The sequence below is a fragment of the Didymosphaeria variabile genome, assembly GCF_027946475.1.
Source record: "Didymosphaeria variabile strain IMI 356815 chromosome Unknown scaffold_8, whole genome shotgun sequence".
Classification (NCBI taxonomy): Eukaryota; Fungi; Ascomycota; class Dothideomycetes; order Pleosporales; family Didymosphaeriaceae; genus Didymosphaeria; species Didymosphaeria variabile.
In genome coordinates, this window is record NW_026611627.1 from 2,410,024 (window position 1) to 2,427,808 (window position 17,785).

General features: G+C 52.6%; 8 protein-coding genes across 8 annotated transcripts; 3 read left to right on the plus strand and 5 right to left on the minus strand.

Annotated features, from left to right (window-relative positions):
• Nucleotides 1–1,105: 1,105 nt before the first annotated feature.
• N0V89_011017 (uncharacterized protein) lies at nucleotides 1,106–1,930 on the plus strand (the record flags this gene model as incomplete). Its single annotated transcript, XM_056219754.1, has 1 exon — nucleotides 1,106–1,930. The coding sequence occupies one exon, from the start codon at nucleotides 1,106–1,108 to the stop codon at nucleotides 1,928–1,930; it is 825 nt and encodes a 274-aa protein (XP_056066881.1).
• A 191-nt stretch (nucleotides 1,931–2,121) lies between these two features.
• Nucleotides 2,122–4,428, minus strand: N0V89_011018 (uncharacterized protein; the record flags this gene model as incomplete). Its single annotated transcript, XM_056219755.1, has 4 exons — nucleotides 2,122–2,135; nucleotides 2,189–4,056; nucleotides 4,104–4,129; nucleotides 4,204–4,428. The coding sequence occupies 4 exons, from the start codon at nucleotides 4,426–4,428 to the stop codon at nucleotides 2,122–2,124; spliced, it is 2,133 nt and encodes a 710-aa protein (XP_056066882.1).
• A 1,041-nt stretch (nucleotides 4,429–5,469) lies between these two features.
• Nucleotides 5,470–7,401, minus strand: MPE1 (the record flags this gene model as incomplete). Its single annotated transcript, XM_056219756.1, has 1 exon — nucleotides 5,470–7,401. One exon carries the CDS (start codon nucleotides 7,399–7,401, stop codon nucleotides 5,470–5,472), a length of 1,932 nt encoding a protein of 643 aa, XP_056066883.1.
• Nucleotides 7,402–8,412: 1,011 nt separating this feature from the next.
• Nucleotides 8,413–9,838, minus strand: N0V89_011020 (uncharacterized protein; the record flags this gene model as incomplete). Its single annotated transcript, XM_056219757.1, has 3 exons — nucleotides 8,413–9,504; nucleotides 9,553–9,716; nucleotides 9,802–9,838. 3 exons carry the CDS (start codon nucleotides 9,836–9,838, stop codon nucleotides 8,413–8,415), a joined length of 1,293 nt encoding a protein of 430 aa, XP_056066884.1.
• A 1,324-nt stretch (nucleotides 9,839–11,162) lies between these two features.
• On the minus strand, nucleotides 11,163–11,534 carry N0V89_011021 (uncharacterized protein; the record flags this gene model as incomplete). Its single annotated transcript, XM_056219758.1, has 2 exons — nucleotides 11,163–11,445; nucleotides 11,494–11,534. The coding sequence occupies 2 exons, from the start codon at nucleotides 11,532–11,534 to the stop codon at nucleotides 11,163–11,165; spliced, it is 324 nt and encodes a 107-aa protein (XP_056066885.1).
• A 346-nt stretch (nucleotides 11,535–11,880) lies between these two features.
• Nucleotides 11,881–13,941, plus strand: GYP1 (GTPase-activating protein; the record flags this gene model as incomplete). Its single annotated transcript, XM_056219759.1, has 5 exons — nucleotides 11,881–11,904; nucleotides 11,959–11,974; nucleotides 12,158–12,224; nucleotides 12,275–13,619; nucleotides 13,675–13,941. 5 exons carry the CDS (start codon nucleotides 11,881–11,883, stop codon nucleotides 13,939–13,941), a joined length of 1,719 nt encoding a protein of 572 aa, XP_056066886.1.
• Nucleotides 13,942–14,128: 187 nt separating this feature from the next.
• Nucleotides 14,129–15,187, minus strand: N0V89_011023 (uncharacterized protein; the record flags this gene model as incomplete). The annotated part of the gene is made up of 1 exon (XM_056219760.1): nucleotides 14,129–15,187. The coding sequence occupies one exon, from the start codon at nucleotides 15,185–15,187 to the stop codon at nucleotides 14,129–14,131; it is 1,059 nt and encodes a 352-aa protein (XP_056066887.1).
• Nucleotides 15,188–15,372: 185 nt separating this feature from the next.
• On the plus strand, nucleotides 15,373–17,282 carry DBP3 (RNA-dependent ATPase; the record flags this gene model as incomplete). The annotated part of the gene is made up of 2 exons (XM_056219761.1): nucleotides 15,373–17,072; nucleotides 17,129–17,282. 2 exons carry the CDS (start codon nucleotides 15,373–15,375, stop codon nucleotides 17,280–17,282), a joined length of 1,854 nt encoding a protein of 617 aa, XP_056066888.1.
• Between the last annotated feature and the right edge of the window lie 503 nt (nucleotides 17,283–17,785).

Here is a 17,785-nt window from a genome sequence, read left to right on the forward strand (position 1 = left end):
CTCAGTCCGTGTTTTCCTTTTGAAAATCGATATGCTCAGTCTCCTTGGGTTCACCGGACGAGGTACAGAGCATGCCCCCGCTGACGTGTGGATAGTCGAAAGTGACTCCGCAAGCACGCGCCGTCAATTAAGGATTTTCTGAGGATCCTTGACCACAAGGCTGTTTCGTTTCTTGCTATTGTCGATCGATGCGTGCGGGAGGCGAAGAACGAGCACTGCCTCGATTTTTCCACCTGTTCATGCGTTCAACAATGGTCATACACTGTGAAGCAAGTAGGCTGAACCTGAGGCGAAGGGCACCAGTAACATCTGTGTTATGTTACGTGCATAACATTCCGCGAACATTTGCCATGTTAACGTGACCAGGTCCATCAACCTTTCTATGTCCACTCGTTTTCCCCGAACAATTGCCACATTGGGAAAGTGTAGGATGCAGAACAAAGCTAACGTGTACTAGACTATACCTCCTTGTTCAATCTTGAAGTCCTTGAGCATCGCAGATATCCGCTCCAGCAACCCTACCCCACGTGTTGTGATATTCGTACCATCAGTATCTTGTGATGGCCTTCTTCCCTGATGAATACATACTAGGGCTACTGCGCAGGGACAGAACATATACTTTGAATCACTATGTCGCAAGAGAAATGTTAGCAAAAGAGGCTATGCTAACTCGGCTCTCATGATTTCCCCTCACCAAGACTTCACAGTTCTCTGCCAAGTCGTATATCATCTACAGCCTTGGAAATGAGTATCATTTTGCACCGCCACGGAAGTAACAGGGCACATGGGTAAACTGATGAACCCGCCAATGGCAAGGAATCGTTAGCATTGTAGCGTAGGGAACAAGATCCTGCGCCACGCTAGGCTGACACAACCCCAAAAACTCGTGTTCGGTGAAGCGAAATGACATCGATGATCCTACGCGCTCGGATGGGGACCTCGGATACATAAGACCCAAGTACCCATGGAGCTTTTGAATAGCGCTTTGGTTCGTGCTACTTCATAGCACCCTCAAGATCGTAGACCACGACTGAGTGCCTAAGGTCATAGCGTGCAGTGCTAGGCAATACCATCCATTGTAGGACACGCCCCCAAATCAAGCACCATGGCAACACGTACAACCCTCCTCTTCTCGCTTCTCGCCGCAACCGCATGCGCAAACATCACAACCTCCTATTTCCTCCCCAACACCAGCTATGGTACTAACAGACTCCGCTTTGTCGGTTCTGTCATCAACGCATCCGACGACCGTGTGACCCTCGCCGTGGCTCTAGAAGACGACCCAGATTACACCAACAACTTCGACATGAGAACGGCAACCTATACCTTCGGCTCCACGATGTTCGACTACTCGACAGCAGATTTTATCAACAGAGGTTACTCTGAGTCATCCGGGGGCAACGCGTACAGCCTCAAGTGCGATTTTCCTTCCACAGCCTCAACGGCAGACTGCACTGTCTCCCGCGGGCCGGAGCTCTTGAAGGGCGCATGTCGCTGGACAAATAACAGCGAATATTCGGAAGCGTTGCGCAGCGAACGACCTCATACGCAACTTTATACGTTCAGCGACACAGATACAGCGGGCGTAGAGACCATTGTGCGTACGCTCGCAAGGCCGAACTCCAAGACGCCAATTCCAGGGTGGTGCAGCTCTGAGACGGACCGGTCGAAGATATCAGTTCCCAGCAGCGCGTTGGCGGAGACGTACCAACCGGCTAAGAGTTCTTTCAACCAGTACCAGTTTGTCATCACGGCCGGCGAGGAGAAGCTGCCGAGTGCGACTACGGGCGGAGCTGTCAGTACAGATGGTTCAACGCCTACAGGGACAGAGGATTCCGGAACTGGGTCTCCGGGTGCTGCACCGATGAAGACAGTGGCACCGGCGTTGGCTGGGTTGGGGGCTGCGGTTGCGATGTTTTTACGAGCTTGAAGGACATGCTTTATCAGCTAGGTGATGGACATGAACACAACATGGGCAAGGCGTAATCGTAATGTACATACGCGGGTCGCGCGTCAATTTGATATATACACGTCTGAAGTAATGGCGTCTGGAGCACTCATGTCACATCGTACTAGACATACGAATGCAACCGTCTCTGAGCCGGTAGCTCAGGGTTTAAATCACCCAAGCAAGACTATCAAACGGTTAGTAAATGTGATATGTACTTCCGAGGCCGTAGCAACATACCTTCCCAATTCCGCTCCTTCATAATCTCAATCCAATGCAGATTTCCCTTGACGGTATAATCGACATTCCCGCTCCTAGTGATCGGATCCACACCTTTTTTGAAGGCAATCGAGATTGGGAAATCCGAATGCGCAGTCGACCTTCTCGTCGGAGACCTAGCCTTCTCTCGACAGGTTCCTGGCGAAGTCTTGTTTGAACCTCCCATAAGACCAGCAATCCCGCTAGCACTGGACGGTGAGAAGCCGAATGTGGCAGGATCTGGACTATTCCGGGCTAACCATTCGGAGAAATGAGCATCTCTTCTGCGCCAAACTTCTTCCATAACGTCTTCGCAGCGGTCGATAATACCGTTGACCATGCGTTTTCGCATGATATTCCAGCGGTCGCGGACAAATTCTCGGTCTTCTTCTTCGACGGCCTCGGTGGCGGCGACCATGAGAGGGTATGTGTGGACGTTGATTGTGGCGGAGTTGCTAGGTATGGTGGCAAGATAAACAAGTGTTTTCTGGCCTAGCTCTTTGTATGCGACCAAGCTGGGTAGCTCGGGAACAGCTTCTTGGAGTAGCAGAAGTGTGGCCCATCTGTACGCTTCAGCTGTTTGGATGGCTTCTATCATGTTGGATGTGGGCTTGTCAACTTGTTCCAGATCGATGGCTGGAGACCAATCCTCAATTACGTGCCTGAGCTCTATGCCTTTTGATATGATGATCGGGGAATTTCGTCGCTGGTTACGTGTTCGAATTGTGGCGATGAGGTCTGCGACTCGGCCAATGATCGGGAATAGGGATGCCGCATAACCCATAAGCGGGTCAAGCTCCTCTCGAATTGCTAGCGGGCCTGCGTCAGTGAAGAAGTGTAAGAGATCTGAATCTAAGCTTGGTCCACAATCAGATGTGAGACGAGCTAGAGTATCCATATAGATCCAGGTGTTCGCGAGAAACCTGAGGCGAGCTGAAACTGCATCGTCAGATGGTTGAGATAATTGAAGTTGTGAGATAGACTGTTGCAGGAGGATCCTTGCGCCTTGAATATGCGTCCTCCCCGTCGAGGATTTCTGAAAGTCCCACGCTTCAGCAAACCCCAGCGCTATGGTCGCAGCAAGCGCGGTATCTATCTGGATCTCCCCATTGCTTAAATCTGCTGCAAGTTGCTGTGTGCTTTTGCGCGCATGTATAAGACCCTTGTCGCGGGCGTTAGGCGTATACTTGCTCTGCATCAGAAATGTCATTGCAGCTACAGCGTGATAGAGGGCTTTTGATTCTTGTGTCATGGGCCATATCATAGTACGCCAAGGATTCCTGTCTCGGTCTTCCCATATCGAGAGTACAGTAAGACATTCCTGGTGAAAAAGAGACTCCACCTCTTCCCTGTCGTCCGCTTCGATCTCAATGTTCTGAAAGAAAGGAAAGTTTGGGACGTCTAACGATGGTGAATCCGGCGAACGCAGAAAAGAATCAGGATTGACGTTATCCGCGCTCCCGAGTGACTCTTCTGGGCCATGCCCATTATCTGTGCTGACCTCTTCCATGATTTGTTCCAATGTCTCATTCCCGTCAGTAGCAGATGGAAAGTCCAAATGCGAGAAATCCATCCATGGCAATGTACTCAGGTCAAAGTCGGGCAAAGGGATGTTGGACACATCCTCTTCGACCCAAGGCCAGAAAGACAAAGGCCCAGTGTCTCCGGAAGCACGCGTAGGATCATCGTCTCCAGATTGATCCTCACCAAAGCGAGCAGTATTCTCCGTCCCGGACGCTTCTCTTTTTCCCGTCGGGGCTGAGGTAGGTGGTGATATTGCTGTAGGGGCTGGAGCTCTCTCCACGGGTCGGAAGCGGATGTCTTTCTTGTACCCTCCGCAAGTTACGCGCCTGCGCGTGCATTGATTGCAAGCGGGTTTCGTTTCGTCGCACTTTACTCTTCTTGCTTTACACGTGACGCATCCTGCGAACTGTTAGTACTGGGCCTACTTATTGTTCAGCGCCTGGCCAGAAGTCCCTTTAAGCTCCAAGGCTCACTGCAGCTGCAGGGTACAGCATGCAGGGCTTGACAGCGGAAACCAACGGCGTGGCGCTGTTCTTGCGGCCCACAATCGCACAAGACCGCAGCTGAGAAACGAACACGAACATGCCATTGCGACTCTTGGAGGCGGACTTCCGCCGTGCAGTATCCTCACGAGGGACATTGGGGCCCTTGGACGACTTGGGCACTAGCGACGGGAGATGAGCGGCTTCTGACGCCATGGGGTGGGATGTAGAACGAGGTTAGGACAAGGGAGCTGTGGGCGGGAAAACACACCCAGCGACGGTGCAGAGGGGGGTGGGAGGTCCGTCGACCTGGGGAGATAATTTGCCTTGGGCACTCATGATGCTGCGGATTGCAACAAACGGTCGTGTTATCGTGGGTTTCCGTTATCGGTTGAGTAAGAGCGACGCGAGACCCCGCATTGCCTATTCCCAGTGCAGGCATCCCACCCTTGGGCACGTGACCTGCTAGTGGCGATTCTGGGCACGTTGACCATCCATGGTCACGAAGGCTAAAAGACACGACTGCAGGAATTTGAATGCTTGTAAAGTCAGGCTTGGGCGATTGCCACGTCGCAGTATATGGTTACTACAGCAACACATCACATACCTCACATCAATATCGCACCGAAGAAGGCAGCGTGGTATGCAGACTTTGATTCAGAACTCGTCACTAACAGGCAGGAGAAAGCAAACTTGGACCAGACTTGGGTGCATGCTTTCATTGAAGTCCCTTGACTGCGAGCAGCCTGTTCATGCACAGTGCGGAGCCGCGCAGTTAAGCAGCTAGCCCCCTAGTACCAGCCACCACGCAAGAAACCCGACGGCCAACACCCGCCTAACCAATCAAACAGGAGAAAACAAAGGCTTCAGGAACATGGCACAAAGCCTGACCACACAGACCGACCGCCCGCCCATTGCAAAACGCTTTATAATCCAAAGTCTCAATGTGCCACCAAGATGCCCGCGAAACGCCAGACGGGAGAGGGCCGGGGCGTTGTAGAGTCGAGTGTAATCCACCGTCGTGCGCCATCGTCGTCCAAAAAAAAGGGAAAAAAGAAGCTGCTCGTCATGAGAAGGGACGGCCACGTAGGGGGAATCCATGCGTAAATAAGTCGAGGTATAGTACAGAGGAGTATGTCGAAAAGGTAACAAGGAGAGACCTGATGTGAGTGGAAGATATCGCGGCGATATATGACCGTCTATGGGTATCTTGAGTTCAGAAATGGTGGTTTGTAGGCCGTGACATGTGCCGATCATTTACAAAACATGGAAATCCGGGGCACGAGCTTTGCGATGCTTGTTCTGGCTGCGGTGCGGATTCAGAGGTTTGCGTTCGTATGCATCCTGCTGGTTTGGCTGCTCGCTGAAGGTCGTCCGCTGCTGGTTGGGAAACCCACCGCCCGTTTGCTGACCCTGCCACCCGCCCATATTGTTGTAACCTTGGTTTTGGTTCCAGCCACCGCCGTAACCGTTCATACCGTTCATACCGTTCATACCGTTCATCTGGCTGGGCATGTTGCCAAATCCCATGTTGTTGTTGTACCCGTTACTCCAACCCTGATTCATGTTGCCGCCGTAACCCATGTTGTTCGGGAAACCCTGATTGTAACCCTGATTCCAGTTGCCGTTCATGGGTCCGAAGCCATTCATAGGGCCGTTCATACCCATGCCATTCATGTTTGGGGCATTTGCCATGGCCATCATAGGATTCGCTTGCATAGGCATAGACATGGGCATATTTGGATTCCCCTTGAACATCGCATCCATATCGGCCTGGAAACTCTGAATCAGCGTTTCAGTAGTATCCTGAACTTGGCGTTGTTGTTGTTCCTTTTGCTGGCGCATCGCCTTCGGGGCTGTGGGAGGTTTGATATCCGTTGGCGGCTCCTTGCGCTTCTTGGACGTGGCCGACGTGTCACTGTCAGAACCGTTTCCGCTAGCAGCTGGGGTGCCCGAAGATGTGGGCTTTGCTGCGACAGTGTGAGGCGACTTGATATTTGAACCTGATTCAGGAGCATTGCTACCATCTGGCTTAGGTGATTTTGAACCATCTCCATTGGTCTCACCAGCCTTTTGCGTCTCATCAGCAGGAGGCACAGAATTGGTATCTTCATTGTTAGGGGTTGAAGGTTTGGCAGCTGCCTGAGCTTCCTCGTTTGCTTGCTGTTCCTTGTCTGCCTTCTCCTTGGCCTTCTTAGCCACATACGCCTTGACCTTCTGCACCATTTCCTCATCCGTAGCAAGCTCATCAATCAAAACATTCTCCGTTCCACAGCCAGGACAAACCAGATCCTCATCCGCCAAGGCGTTCTCAATGCACTCGTGACAGTAGGTCTTACTGCAGCATGGCGTCTTCACAGGGTTCATGAACATTTTCTGGTCTATCGGACACGCGAGACCTCGCTTCTGTGCCTCCTTGTTCACAGCCTCGGCCTCAGCAGCATGAGCCTTTGCCGCATTCGCCTTCTCTTGAAATTTCTCCCAGGTCTTGGTATCGGTCATGACCTGCACATATTCTCCTTCTGCGTTGAGCATGACGCCGCGGGCATCCTCCTCATCTACGGGCTTCTCGACCGTCTTGAGGAAGGATCGAGGAATGCCGGTAGTGCGCTTGGGGCGAGCAACTGGCTTGAAATCAGGGTCGTCGTTAGTGGGGCACAACTGTATCCAGTGGCCCTTTTGATGGCATCGATAGCAGACATAGCCCGCGGGAGGATCGTGATTAGGCACATTTAAGGGCTTCTTCTTGTGGTGAACTTGCTTTACTTGTGAAAGTGCTTCCTTCTGTTGTTCCCAAGCCTGCTCCGACTCGGCAAGGAACGCAGCTTCGGCGTCTTGCACTGCGGCAGCGCCTGTTACGGGTGCGGCAGACTTAGGAGCAGCCTTCGGGAGGGCGCGGACAGGGGCTTTGCCGCTGACGTAGCGGGCAGCTTTGCCGTGACCGCGGGCGGCAGGTCGACGAGCTACTATAACGGTGTTCGTGCGCTGAATAACGGTCGTGTCATCGTTGTATTCGGATGTCGGGTCGTCCTCAGGGTATAGGTGCAGGTCGAAGTCGGACCCATCGCCCAGGCCGGTTGCGGTGATAATCTCACGCTTCAGCTCGAAGACGGAAATGCCGGTGCCATGAAATGTGATGCGCTCAGGCTCTTTTTGGTTCTTGAACTTGTAGAAAACGGAAGACGACATGGTGCACGAGTCCTGTCGACAGGCTTGTGAGGGTGGGATTAGACGTTTCTTTTACCGAGGATCTCACTCGGAGCGCCGGACAGCTGTCGCGAAGCTGAACTGTAGAGCAGGAGAACGCAAAGGTGAGTGTGGGAGGGAGCGCAACAACTTTATTGCTATTTAAGGGCAGGAGTAAGGACAACGGCGCTGGAGGAGCGCAAGGTGGGCGTTACCTGCCGTACACGTATGGCGAGCCGCGACTTCCCCAGAAGTTGTATTACTGGCCGCAAACCAGAAACCAAGCGTCCAGCGACAGTATCCAAGCTGATGCTGCGATTGCGAGCAGGTTCGTGCGAAAGTGGTGGTGTGGTGCTCTCCAGAAGTGTGGAGACAAAGAGTGAGGGAGAAAGGAGAGGAGAAGCAGCGGCGTCGGGCATAAGAACAGGCAAGCGGCGGGCAAGTTGAGTCAGCGCCAAGAAAAGCACAGACATTCAGCCACCTGACTTGCCCGTCGAGCGTCTTCTGTGTATTCACCCCTGGTTCCATATCTCGAACCAAGAAGAGCAGAGGCTAATTTGATCTCAACGGTCCGGCTAGTATCATTTCGATTTTAATCACAAGGTCAATTTGGCACTCGTCAATACCAGAAGATGTGAATTCGAATTTAGAGCTACTGTACAAACGTCTCATTACCGTGTAATGTATCACCTACTGCTCAGACAGTGCAGGTATCTTCAGACCCCCTCCCAGAAACGCCGTGAAGTATAGGCAGAAAGGGTTGAATGTAGCATAATCTTTTAACACCTTCCAGCAGATATAGCGAGAGCAGTCGTACCGTTGCCCTGACTTATAGATAACTTTCCTCCACTATATTGGTTTGAGTGCAGGCTCGCGACTGGGTTACGTGTGTTCCGGATCGTTGGGGCGTTTTCTGGAGGGACACGCTTTAGTGCCGGGGGTGCATTTGCTGGACGTTTGCCCCTTTCAACCAGTGGGCGCATTTGCGGGTACGTTGCTGAGTTTCAACGGCGGCTACCCGCGACCTCCTCCATAAGGATTGTGCCGATAGTTGGCATTTCTACCTCCACCTCGGTAGTTCGCGCCCGGTTTGCCTGCGTTTTTTGGGCCCGTGGGCGCGTTTGCTGGGGCGTTACTGGGACCAGATGGCGGCTGGGATGAGCCTTGGCGGGCGCGGTTGTTGAACTTGCCGCCCTGCATGCGCTGAGCGCCTGGACCTGAGGGAACGCCGGGCTGAGGAATGTCATCGTACATGCCCTCCCAGCTGGTAGGTCCGCCCTGCCCACCAAAACCAGCCTGTTGCTGCATGCGCCGGGCTTCTTGCTGCTGGTATTTCTGCTGCTCAAACATCAGTTGTTCTTGGGCAGTGTAACCCGGACCGCCCTGTCGCTGTTCGCCACCACCCATTATGCCTTGATTATTTCCGAAGTTTGTAGGCTGGTTGCCCATATTCTGTCCTGGGGACATATTTCCGCCCATCATGCCCATCTGGTTCATCATCTGCGGGTTCATGCCGCCCATGGGACCGCCACCGTTGGCCATCATACCCATCATCTGAGGGTTCATACCAGGCATGCCACCCATGGCGTTGGGCATACTGCCATTTTGTGCAGCCAGGTTCTGCTGCATTTGTCGGAAATAGAGCTGCATGCGCTGCCAGTACTGGGCCATCATGGCTGGAGTCATACCCGCGTTCTGACCGTTGGCGCCCATGTTGTTTTGATTGAAGTCTCCCGCTCCACCACCGTTGTTTGCCTGCTCGTTTCGGCCACCGAATTTGCCTCCACGGCCAAATTTCTTGTTGTCTTCCTCCTCTCGCATGTTTCCTCGAGGCTGAGCGCGCTTGACTTCGATGGGCTTGCCGAGAATTTGGAGCGGTCCCTGTAAGCATGCGTCGACTGCAGCGTCACCGTCGAATGTGACGAAGCCAAAGCCACGTGGTCGGCCGGTATCCTTGTCCATCATGAGAGTAGCGTCTACTACGCGACCGAATTGTTTGAAGAAGTTCTTAAAATCCTCCTCAGTAGCCTCCTGGCTAACACCACCTACAAAGATCTTACTCGTACGCTCTTGCTCTTCACGAGGGATAGCCCGCTTGGGGTCAATCTACAAACGTCAGCACGAGAGAAGATAGATCAGGGGTCAGTAACTTACAATCTTGCCATCAAGATAATGCTCCTTGACCATGACGGTGTTGACGCACTTGGGGTCTTTAAATGTCAAGAATCCGAAGCCTCGGGACCGGCCTGTTGCGCTGTCGCGCATCACAGTGCATTCGCTGACTTCGCCAAATTGAGAGAAGTAGTCCTTTAAAGACTCTATACAACTGGTCAGCTTACAATGATGGATGAAGGAACGACAAAGGAGCCGTCGTTGTATGAGAAGTAAATCGGGATAACTTACGCTCAGTAGTCTCCCAATTCAATCCACCGATGAACATCTTGCTGTCAACAATCATTAGTACAATGCAAACTAATAGACGCATATAGTCAGTAAACATGTGTATCTCGCATGCGCATTGTCGCAACCTCGGGTCTATTAAGTTCGTCCTAGCTCCAGCATAAGGATATAAATGGAAATTTTGGCGTCCATGCCTAAGCTGCTGGCAGAGGATGCGCCGGGGCAGTCGATATTGAGATGATCGTGGTGTCCGAAGCTGTCATAAGCTAGGGAAAGCTCTCGAGCTTTCAACATTCGAATTTTCAATGGAGAAGCGATATGCTTTGCAAGCGGCGCAGAAATTCAGCACTCAACGGGTAATGAAGTCCTCCGATCTTTCTCGTCGAGATGCAACACCGATGAATCCCCTTCTCTGTGCTTGGAGCAGAATAGCCCAGCAATCACGCGGACCCTTCATATTGTTGGTGAGATGGTGCTCGACGTATTGCGAATTGTGTTGCCTGAAATCGAAGGGCAAGCGATGAGGAGTTGTCGAACAAGGCGCGAGTTTACCTCGTTTCCGGATCACGCTTGCCCTGCAGCAGAGCCATGCGCCAAACCAAGCAAACGGGTCGAGGCAGGGCCCAGTACAGAGTCGATTCCAGCAGATGTACAAGCAGCTCCGCAAATGCACAGAAATGTTCGGTTGAAGCGTCTGTGTTTTGCTATGGAGGCGAGAGCGGACTAAGCGCCCGATAGCCTTGGACTACCCTCAGCTCGTAGCTGGTACGCGCTATCTGGTACCTAGGTATTTATCGACAAAAGGCGCCGCCTGCTGAATGCATGCTGCGATGTCCCTCGCGCGCCTGGATGCTGTTCGGCGATCTGATATGTAGAGCGGCTACTCTAGGCTAGCTTTTTCCATGACCGGAAACGCACTGCTGGTTGTATGTACTTGGATGCCCTGCCATTCTGATCACATAGCCTGTGTCCACTTGGAGACCAATCGAGCTCTCGATGATCCTCGGCCTTCTGATAGCATCCGACACGCACAGTCTTGTTGCTTGCCAGAGAGCGCTTGTATTCTCCTACAGCCCAGCCTAATCACTGAAGCAAAGAATGGCCGCCGGTCCTTCTACTGCGCCCCAGCTCCGTGGCTGCATGGCTCAAGCTTGCCATGGAGTGTCGACGTTTTCCAGCTCCTTATGTGATCCGAGTTCTTCATTCATCATTGGCACTGAAGCCATACGTGACTGTTGCGCCCGAGCGTCCCTTTCTGGGAAGCATCATACTGACAGGGAATATGTGCACAAGGACACACTACCCTTGAGGCCGTGCGATGCGCATCCGAGATACCGTTACCTGAATACAAATAGCAATTGAACTTACCCATCTTCTTTGACATTTATCGGACCGTAGTTGTCGTCGACAGTGTGCTCATTTCCAGAGCCTTGGTTTCCAGCTCCCGCAAAATTCGAGCTAGCCATTTGCGCGTCGCCGTCCACGGGCGCATACTCGTCTTGCGCAGCATGTCCATCAAAAGAGCCTGGCGCGCCCACAGCAGGATCAACGGCGGGCTCGTTTCTCGCGACAGGTTCGGAGTCGGCCAGTGCAGCTGGTGCTGCAGGCGCAGGTGCTGACTTTGCAGGCTCTTCCGGCTCATCGTAGCTATTGATTTTAGCGGACGTGCGATACAAAGTAGCGGTCGAGTCTCACAGATCGTCGAAGATGTCCTCGTCGAACGTCTCTTCAGCCATGATGGGGTTCTGTAGGTTAGAGATGTGATTGAACGATAGTATTAGTGTCCCGGAGTTTATGCGCGCCGAGTTGACAGTATATTTGAGGGTATGAGAAAGGAAGGGCAAGCGTCTGCGACCTGGTTAAGAGGTTCACGGAGAGCTGTATTGTTTGACGAGGTAAGAGACAGAAGAGACTGACGCCAGTGCGAGCGTGAGGAGACAAGAACGCGCTTGCCCGGAAGCAGCCGTCATCGGGCTTGGCAAACGTCCTGCGCCGACGCCATGGTCATGGTTGCCAGTTGATGTCTGAGCCTCGAAACTCGAGCGTCACGTACGCGGGGTGAACAGCTGGCCCGACACCACCATGGCCTCCAAGAAGCAGCAGCAGGTACATTAGACATCTCTAGTCGCCTGCCCATGCCATTGCTAATTCTTCGCCTAGGAAATGGTTCAGGTCGGTTCGTAGCACCCTTTGCGCCGCTCTCGTCACAGCAAGTAGACTGCTAATCATGTCTCTTGCTACCAAACAGACCGCTCCTCGTATGTCTTGCCTCCGTGCCTCTGGTCTTAGACGAGCTGTGTTGATCGTATTGCTAGATCAGCTTCCCCCTTCTGGCGAACTACCTCAAATACATCCAAAGCAACGGACAATAAGAAGATAATAGGCGCTTCTTATTCGCATGCCGATATACTAAAGTTTGACACATTGTATGTACTCTCCTCCGCGTACCAACACAAATCTGATCTCACCATCCAAGATCTGTCTCGGGTACAAGTTCGCGCCCACGCACCCCGCCTTCCGCGACCCATAGTCGCGAGTCCAGTATCCCTGCCGCTCGATCTAGTAGCACGAGATCGCCTCCACCACGCGCGACATATACTTCATTTCTAAGTGAAACGCATAATGATTGGAACGACGGCGAAGACGACGAAGGCGATATCATGTTCGAGGATGACGAAGACGAGTTTGGACTACCCAGTATAGCGAGCATGCGAAGGAAAGGCCGCCGGAAAGAACCAACAAAGGGTAAAGATCCCGGAGGAGCGGGTAGGAATAGCCTTGGATCAACTGCATGGCGGGCTATAGACAGCGGCGACATTGCCGAGGAGAGAGGCATACCCAACTACCCCACAGCGAAGAAGTCGGAAGGCAAGATACTGCGGCCACAATACCAGGAAATATTGCGCGATCCCGCGAACTCGTTACACCTGATATCGCACCCTTCAATCCATCCTACAGCCTCCGTGAAAGAGATTGAGGAACATTCAGCACGAATATCGCGGATAAATAAGTTTAAGCGCATACTACAAGCAAGTACTATATCCCTGTCGGAACTTCGCGACTCAGCATGGTCGGGGATCCCATCTGAAGTGCGCGCTATGGCATGGCAGGTGTTGCTTGGATATTTACCTACTAGCACCGAGCGTAGGGTTGCGACACTCGAAAGAAAAAGAAAGGAATATCTAGAGGGCGTGCGGCAGGCTTTTGACCGGGGCACTACGGGCAGCGCGGGCGCTGTTGCCGCTGGTGTTACAGGAGCTTCATCCATTCCTTCAGCGAACCGTGGACGGGGTCGCGGTCTAGACGAGGCCATCTGGCACCAGATCAGTATCGACGTCCCCCGAACGAATCCACATCTCGAGCTGTACAGCTACGAAGCCACACAAAGGTCATTGGAACGGATACTGTACGTTTGGGCGATACGACATCCTGCATCAGGCTACGTACAAGGTATCAACGACTTAGTCACACCCTTCTGGCAAGTCTTCCTCGGTGCCTACATATCAGATCCAAATATCGAATTTGGCATGGATCCCGGTCAATTACCGAAACAAGTTCTAGACGCTGTCGAAGCTGACTCATTCTGGTGTCTCACAAAGCTCTTGGACGGCATTCAGGATAATTACATCTCGCAACAACCAGGAATCCAGCGCCAGGTCGCTGATCTCAGGGACCTGACTACGAGGATCGATGACAAGCTGGCGAAGCATCTACAGAACGAGGGCGTTGAGTTCATACAATTTAGCTTCAGGTGGATGAACTGCCTTCTGATGCGCGAGATATCCGTTGAGAACACGATTAGGATGTGGGATACCTATCTTGTGAGTGCACTTTACCCGTCCCATCTCCAAAGACTTTTCCATTAACGATCAAAAGGCCGAAGAAGATGGATTCTCCTCCTTCCACCTCTACGTCTGCGCCGCCTTCCTCGTCAAGTGGTCCGATGAGCTGCGTAAGATGGACTTCCAAGAAATAATGATGTTCCTACAATCGCTGCCGACACGGCAATGGACAAACAAGGACATTGAGCTATTGTTGAGTGAAGCGTTTATATGGCAAAGCCTGTTCAAAGGTAGCGGCGCGCATTTGAAGAATACGGGGTCTAAGGGGAATGGAGGCGTGGGAATGGGCCCGAATTTCTGAGTGCGGGACCACTGTTGGATAACGTATACATGGAACGAATGCATGGTGAAGAACCGTTACGCTATACTATCTATCTAATCTACTGTCAATACATATGTATTACGGGCACGAGCATCTTCACACATTAGCAAGCCTGAATTGACATGTGTGTTCGTTTATCTACGTTGCACAAGCTGATGCACAGCGCTTATTTGCGATATCTGGCGACAACCTTCCTCCGCTTCTCAAACGCGTCTCCAATTGCGGATCCACTACCCCTCGGACCATCTTCAATCGGACGCTTCCGACTCTTCTCTAGCGTGCCCGAAGACCCTCCCTTCTTCTGCGTCAAGCGCTCTATGCGTTCCAACCCAGCACCAAGGCCGCGCCATTCCTCACCCCCGAATCCACCGCCGCGGCGATCCATACTACGTTGTTTGGCCAGATCCTTCTTCGACTTGGCAGGAAGACGAACGTAGTTCGATTCTTCGTACTCTCGCCTTTCAGTTTCCTCCTTTCGCTCGCGGTCGGACTTTGTGCGACGACCGCCTTCGACGATAGTGCTTCCGATGCTAGGCTGTGCGATGGGAGCAGCTGAGAGCTCTGTAGCGACAAATTCATCGAGGGTTGCCGACTTTCCAGGTCTTCTTGCATGTCGTTCCTCGCGGCTTTCTGTCGTAGGCATAGAAACAGGAGCAATTCGGGGTGGTCGGTAAATGCCATCTTTCGATGCCACGGTCTTGCTAGCAGCGCTCATCTTGTCGCGCGAAAATCTTCCGGGCCTAGGTCCGGATATCTCCATCTTCTCATCCTCGCTCATAGCACCGTCAGAATCTGCGGCGCTGGCGTCGGTGTCTGCGTCAGATTCTGCCTCTGCCTTCAACGGCTTCGCTTTCGCAGCCTTGCTCGTTTGTGTAACCTTCCGGCTGGCATCATCTGCTGCTCGGATGATTCGATCGATTTGGTACTTCAGGCGGTTTTCGAGTGGGCGCACGCCCTTTTCTAGATAGACTCGTAGCTCCACGAGCTTTTGCACCACCTCGTCCTGTGGTCCCAAGTCTTGCTCTTCTTTTCGCGCACGAAGCTTGAGCACTATGAGGAATACGAGATTCTGGAGGTAAGAAAGCAACAGCTCATTCTTCACGTCGAGCAATGAGATGCCTTCTTTTGGCGGAAGCACATCGTCTTTTGGAATTGCCTCGGTAGCAGACTGTATCGATGTGGTGAGGGTGCCGAGAAGCGACTCTAATGAGTTGTCGACCGCCATGGTCAGGGACGGGCTCTGAAGGTTTCGCGTTGCTAAGCTTGATGTTGCGAAGTGCAAAGTAAAATAAATTATGTGGGCCCTTGCCAAGATTTCGCGGTGGCGGCCCCCGATATGCCGATCAAAAAAGTTGCTGCGAAATCCCAGCGGGTGGATTCCTACACCCTGTGCTCAAACCATACTTAAAAATGGGCAAACGCGCAATTGCTGATGTGATCGCCGACGAAGGGGCTCCTGTGACGAGTGACTCCTTGTCTAGGAAGAAGAGCAAAAAAGACAAGAGCGAAAAGCGACAGAAGAACACCGCAGCCGTCGAGTCGGAACCCACTACCAATGGAACTTCTACGCCCATGGTGGTGGATGAGGCGGTGAATAGCGAGGAGAAGCTGTCTAAGGAAGAGCGCAAGGCTGCGAAGAAGGCGAGACGTGAGGCGAAGGAGGCTAAGAATACTGCAGAAGCGCAAGAAGATACTGTGAATGGCGCCGTGGAAGACGAGGCCGCTGCAAAGGCCGCGCGCAAAGCTGCGCGCAAGGCAGAGAAGGCCGAAAAGAAGTCTAAGAAGGGAGCTGAAGGGGAAAGTAAGACCGCATCCAAGCTCACTCCGGCAAAGACCTCCGCTATTCCTTCCACCGTACAGTCCTCTGCAACTACCCCAGAGTCAGCGTCCAAGACTGATGGGCTTGCGTATGAAGAGAACAAAGGTCTGGCGGCCCTCCCGCAGTCAGAGATCGATTCGTACCTTACCACTAACGCTGTCACCATCGATGACCCTCGATCCCAAAAGCTTCGCCCTATCATGAAGTTCGACTACCTGCCGGTAACCGACGAAGCTCAACGCGCTCCTTTCAAGACTTTCACGGCGCCCACACCTATACAAGCAGTGACATGGCCCGCGCTGTTGTCAGGGAGGGACATGGTTGGAGTTGCCGAAACTGGTTCTGGCAAGACGTTGGCTTTCGGTGTGCCCTGCGTGCGCTTTATCACCTCGCTGCCAAAGAAGCAGCAGAAGGGCGTCAAGGCTGTCATCGTTTCGCCTACCCGAGAGCTGGCTGTACAGATCCATGACCAGCTTGTTTCGCTAGCTACCCCAGCTGGTCTTCAAGTGGTTTGCGTTTATGGTGGTGTACCAAAGGACCCTCAGGTCAGAGCAATAAAGACTGCATCAATTGTTGTTGCTACGCCCGGTCGCTTGAACGACTTGATTGGGGACGGTTCAGCCGATCTAAGCAGCGCACAATATGTCGTACTCGATGAGGCTGATCGAATGCTTGACAAGGGGTTTGAGGAGGCTATCAGGCAGATCATCAGCCAAACGCCGACGAAGAGACAAACGCTCATGTTTACAGCGACTTGGCCGCCCTCTGTCCGTGAGCTTGCGTCTACCTTCATGCAGTCGCCTGTAAAGATCACGATCGGCGACAACGTCTCCGGCGAGCTTCGCGCGAACACGCGTATCAAGCAACTGGTCGAGGTTGTTGACCCTCGCGGCAAGGAACAGCGTCTTCTCCAATTATTGAAACAGTATCAGTCGGGGAAGAACAAGGAAGACCGCATTCTCGTCTTTTGTCTATACAAGAAGGAAGCCGTGCGCATAGAGAACTTCATTCGCATGAAAGGCTTCCGTGTAGGGGGTATTCACGGCGATCTCAGCCAGGATAAGCGTAGTGCTTCGCTGCAAGCATTCAAAGAGGGCCATGTTCCTCTTTTGGTTGCTACCGATGTTGCCGCCCGTGGTCTGGACATCCCGGCCGTCAAAGTGGTAATCAATGTGACCTTCCCCCTGACAGCCGAGGACTACGTGCATCGCATTGGCAGAACCGGTCGTGCCGGGAAAGAAGGCCTTGCGATCACATTGTTTACAGAGCACGATAAGGCTCTGTCTGGAGCGTACGTTGACACCCAACACCTTCTAAGAGTCTATGGCGTTCTGACACTCACTATAGGTTGATCAACGTTTTGAAGGCTGCCAACCAGGCCGTGCCCGAAGACCTCCTCAAGTTCGGTACGACCGTTAAGAAGAAGGAGCACGGAGCATACGGAGCTTTCTACAAGGATGTAGACATGACGAAGAAAGCAACGAAGATATCGTTCGATTAATGTGTGGGCTCATGTATCAAATTAGTCGGCGAGGTCCTCGCAGATAACTTACCTGTCGGAGCAAGCGGCGTCCAGGCCTGCATTAAAAGCCTGGTCCATAGGACTCGGCATTTCTAGCGGAGAAGATGCTGCATATAGACGAACGGCCGATCTGCAATATTGCCTCTTTCTTGGTCATACAGACTTCCTTACCAATCGAGTACAGCGAATCCTGAAAGCAGAGCTCTCGCACGCATGTGCACGTCGGCGATTCAGTATCAAGTCGATAATATGGAAACCGATGATAGCCCGACTTGACCTGGGGTTCGCGATCGAACTCCACTCGTAATCGCTTTCAACCTTGGCGAGCCTATAGCCTACCTTTCTCTTGACGATAACATGGATCGTCAACTCTGTATAGATTGATAGATTTTGTGAGTCGGCGAGGTTACCGCAGGTCGTTTACTTATCGAAGCGAGCGGCGTCCGCGGTGTGTCAAAAGTCTGTTTTGTGGGACAGTATCT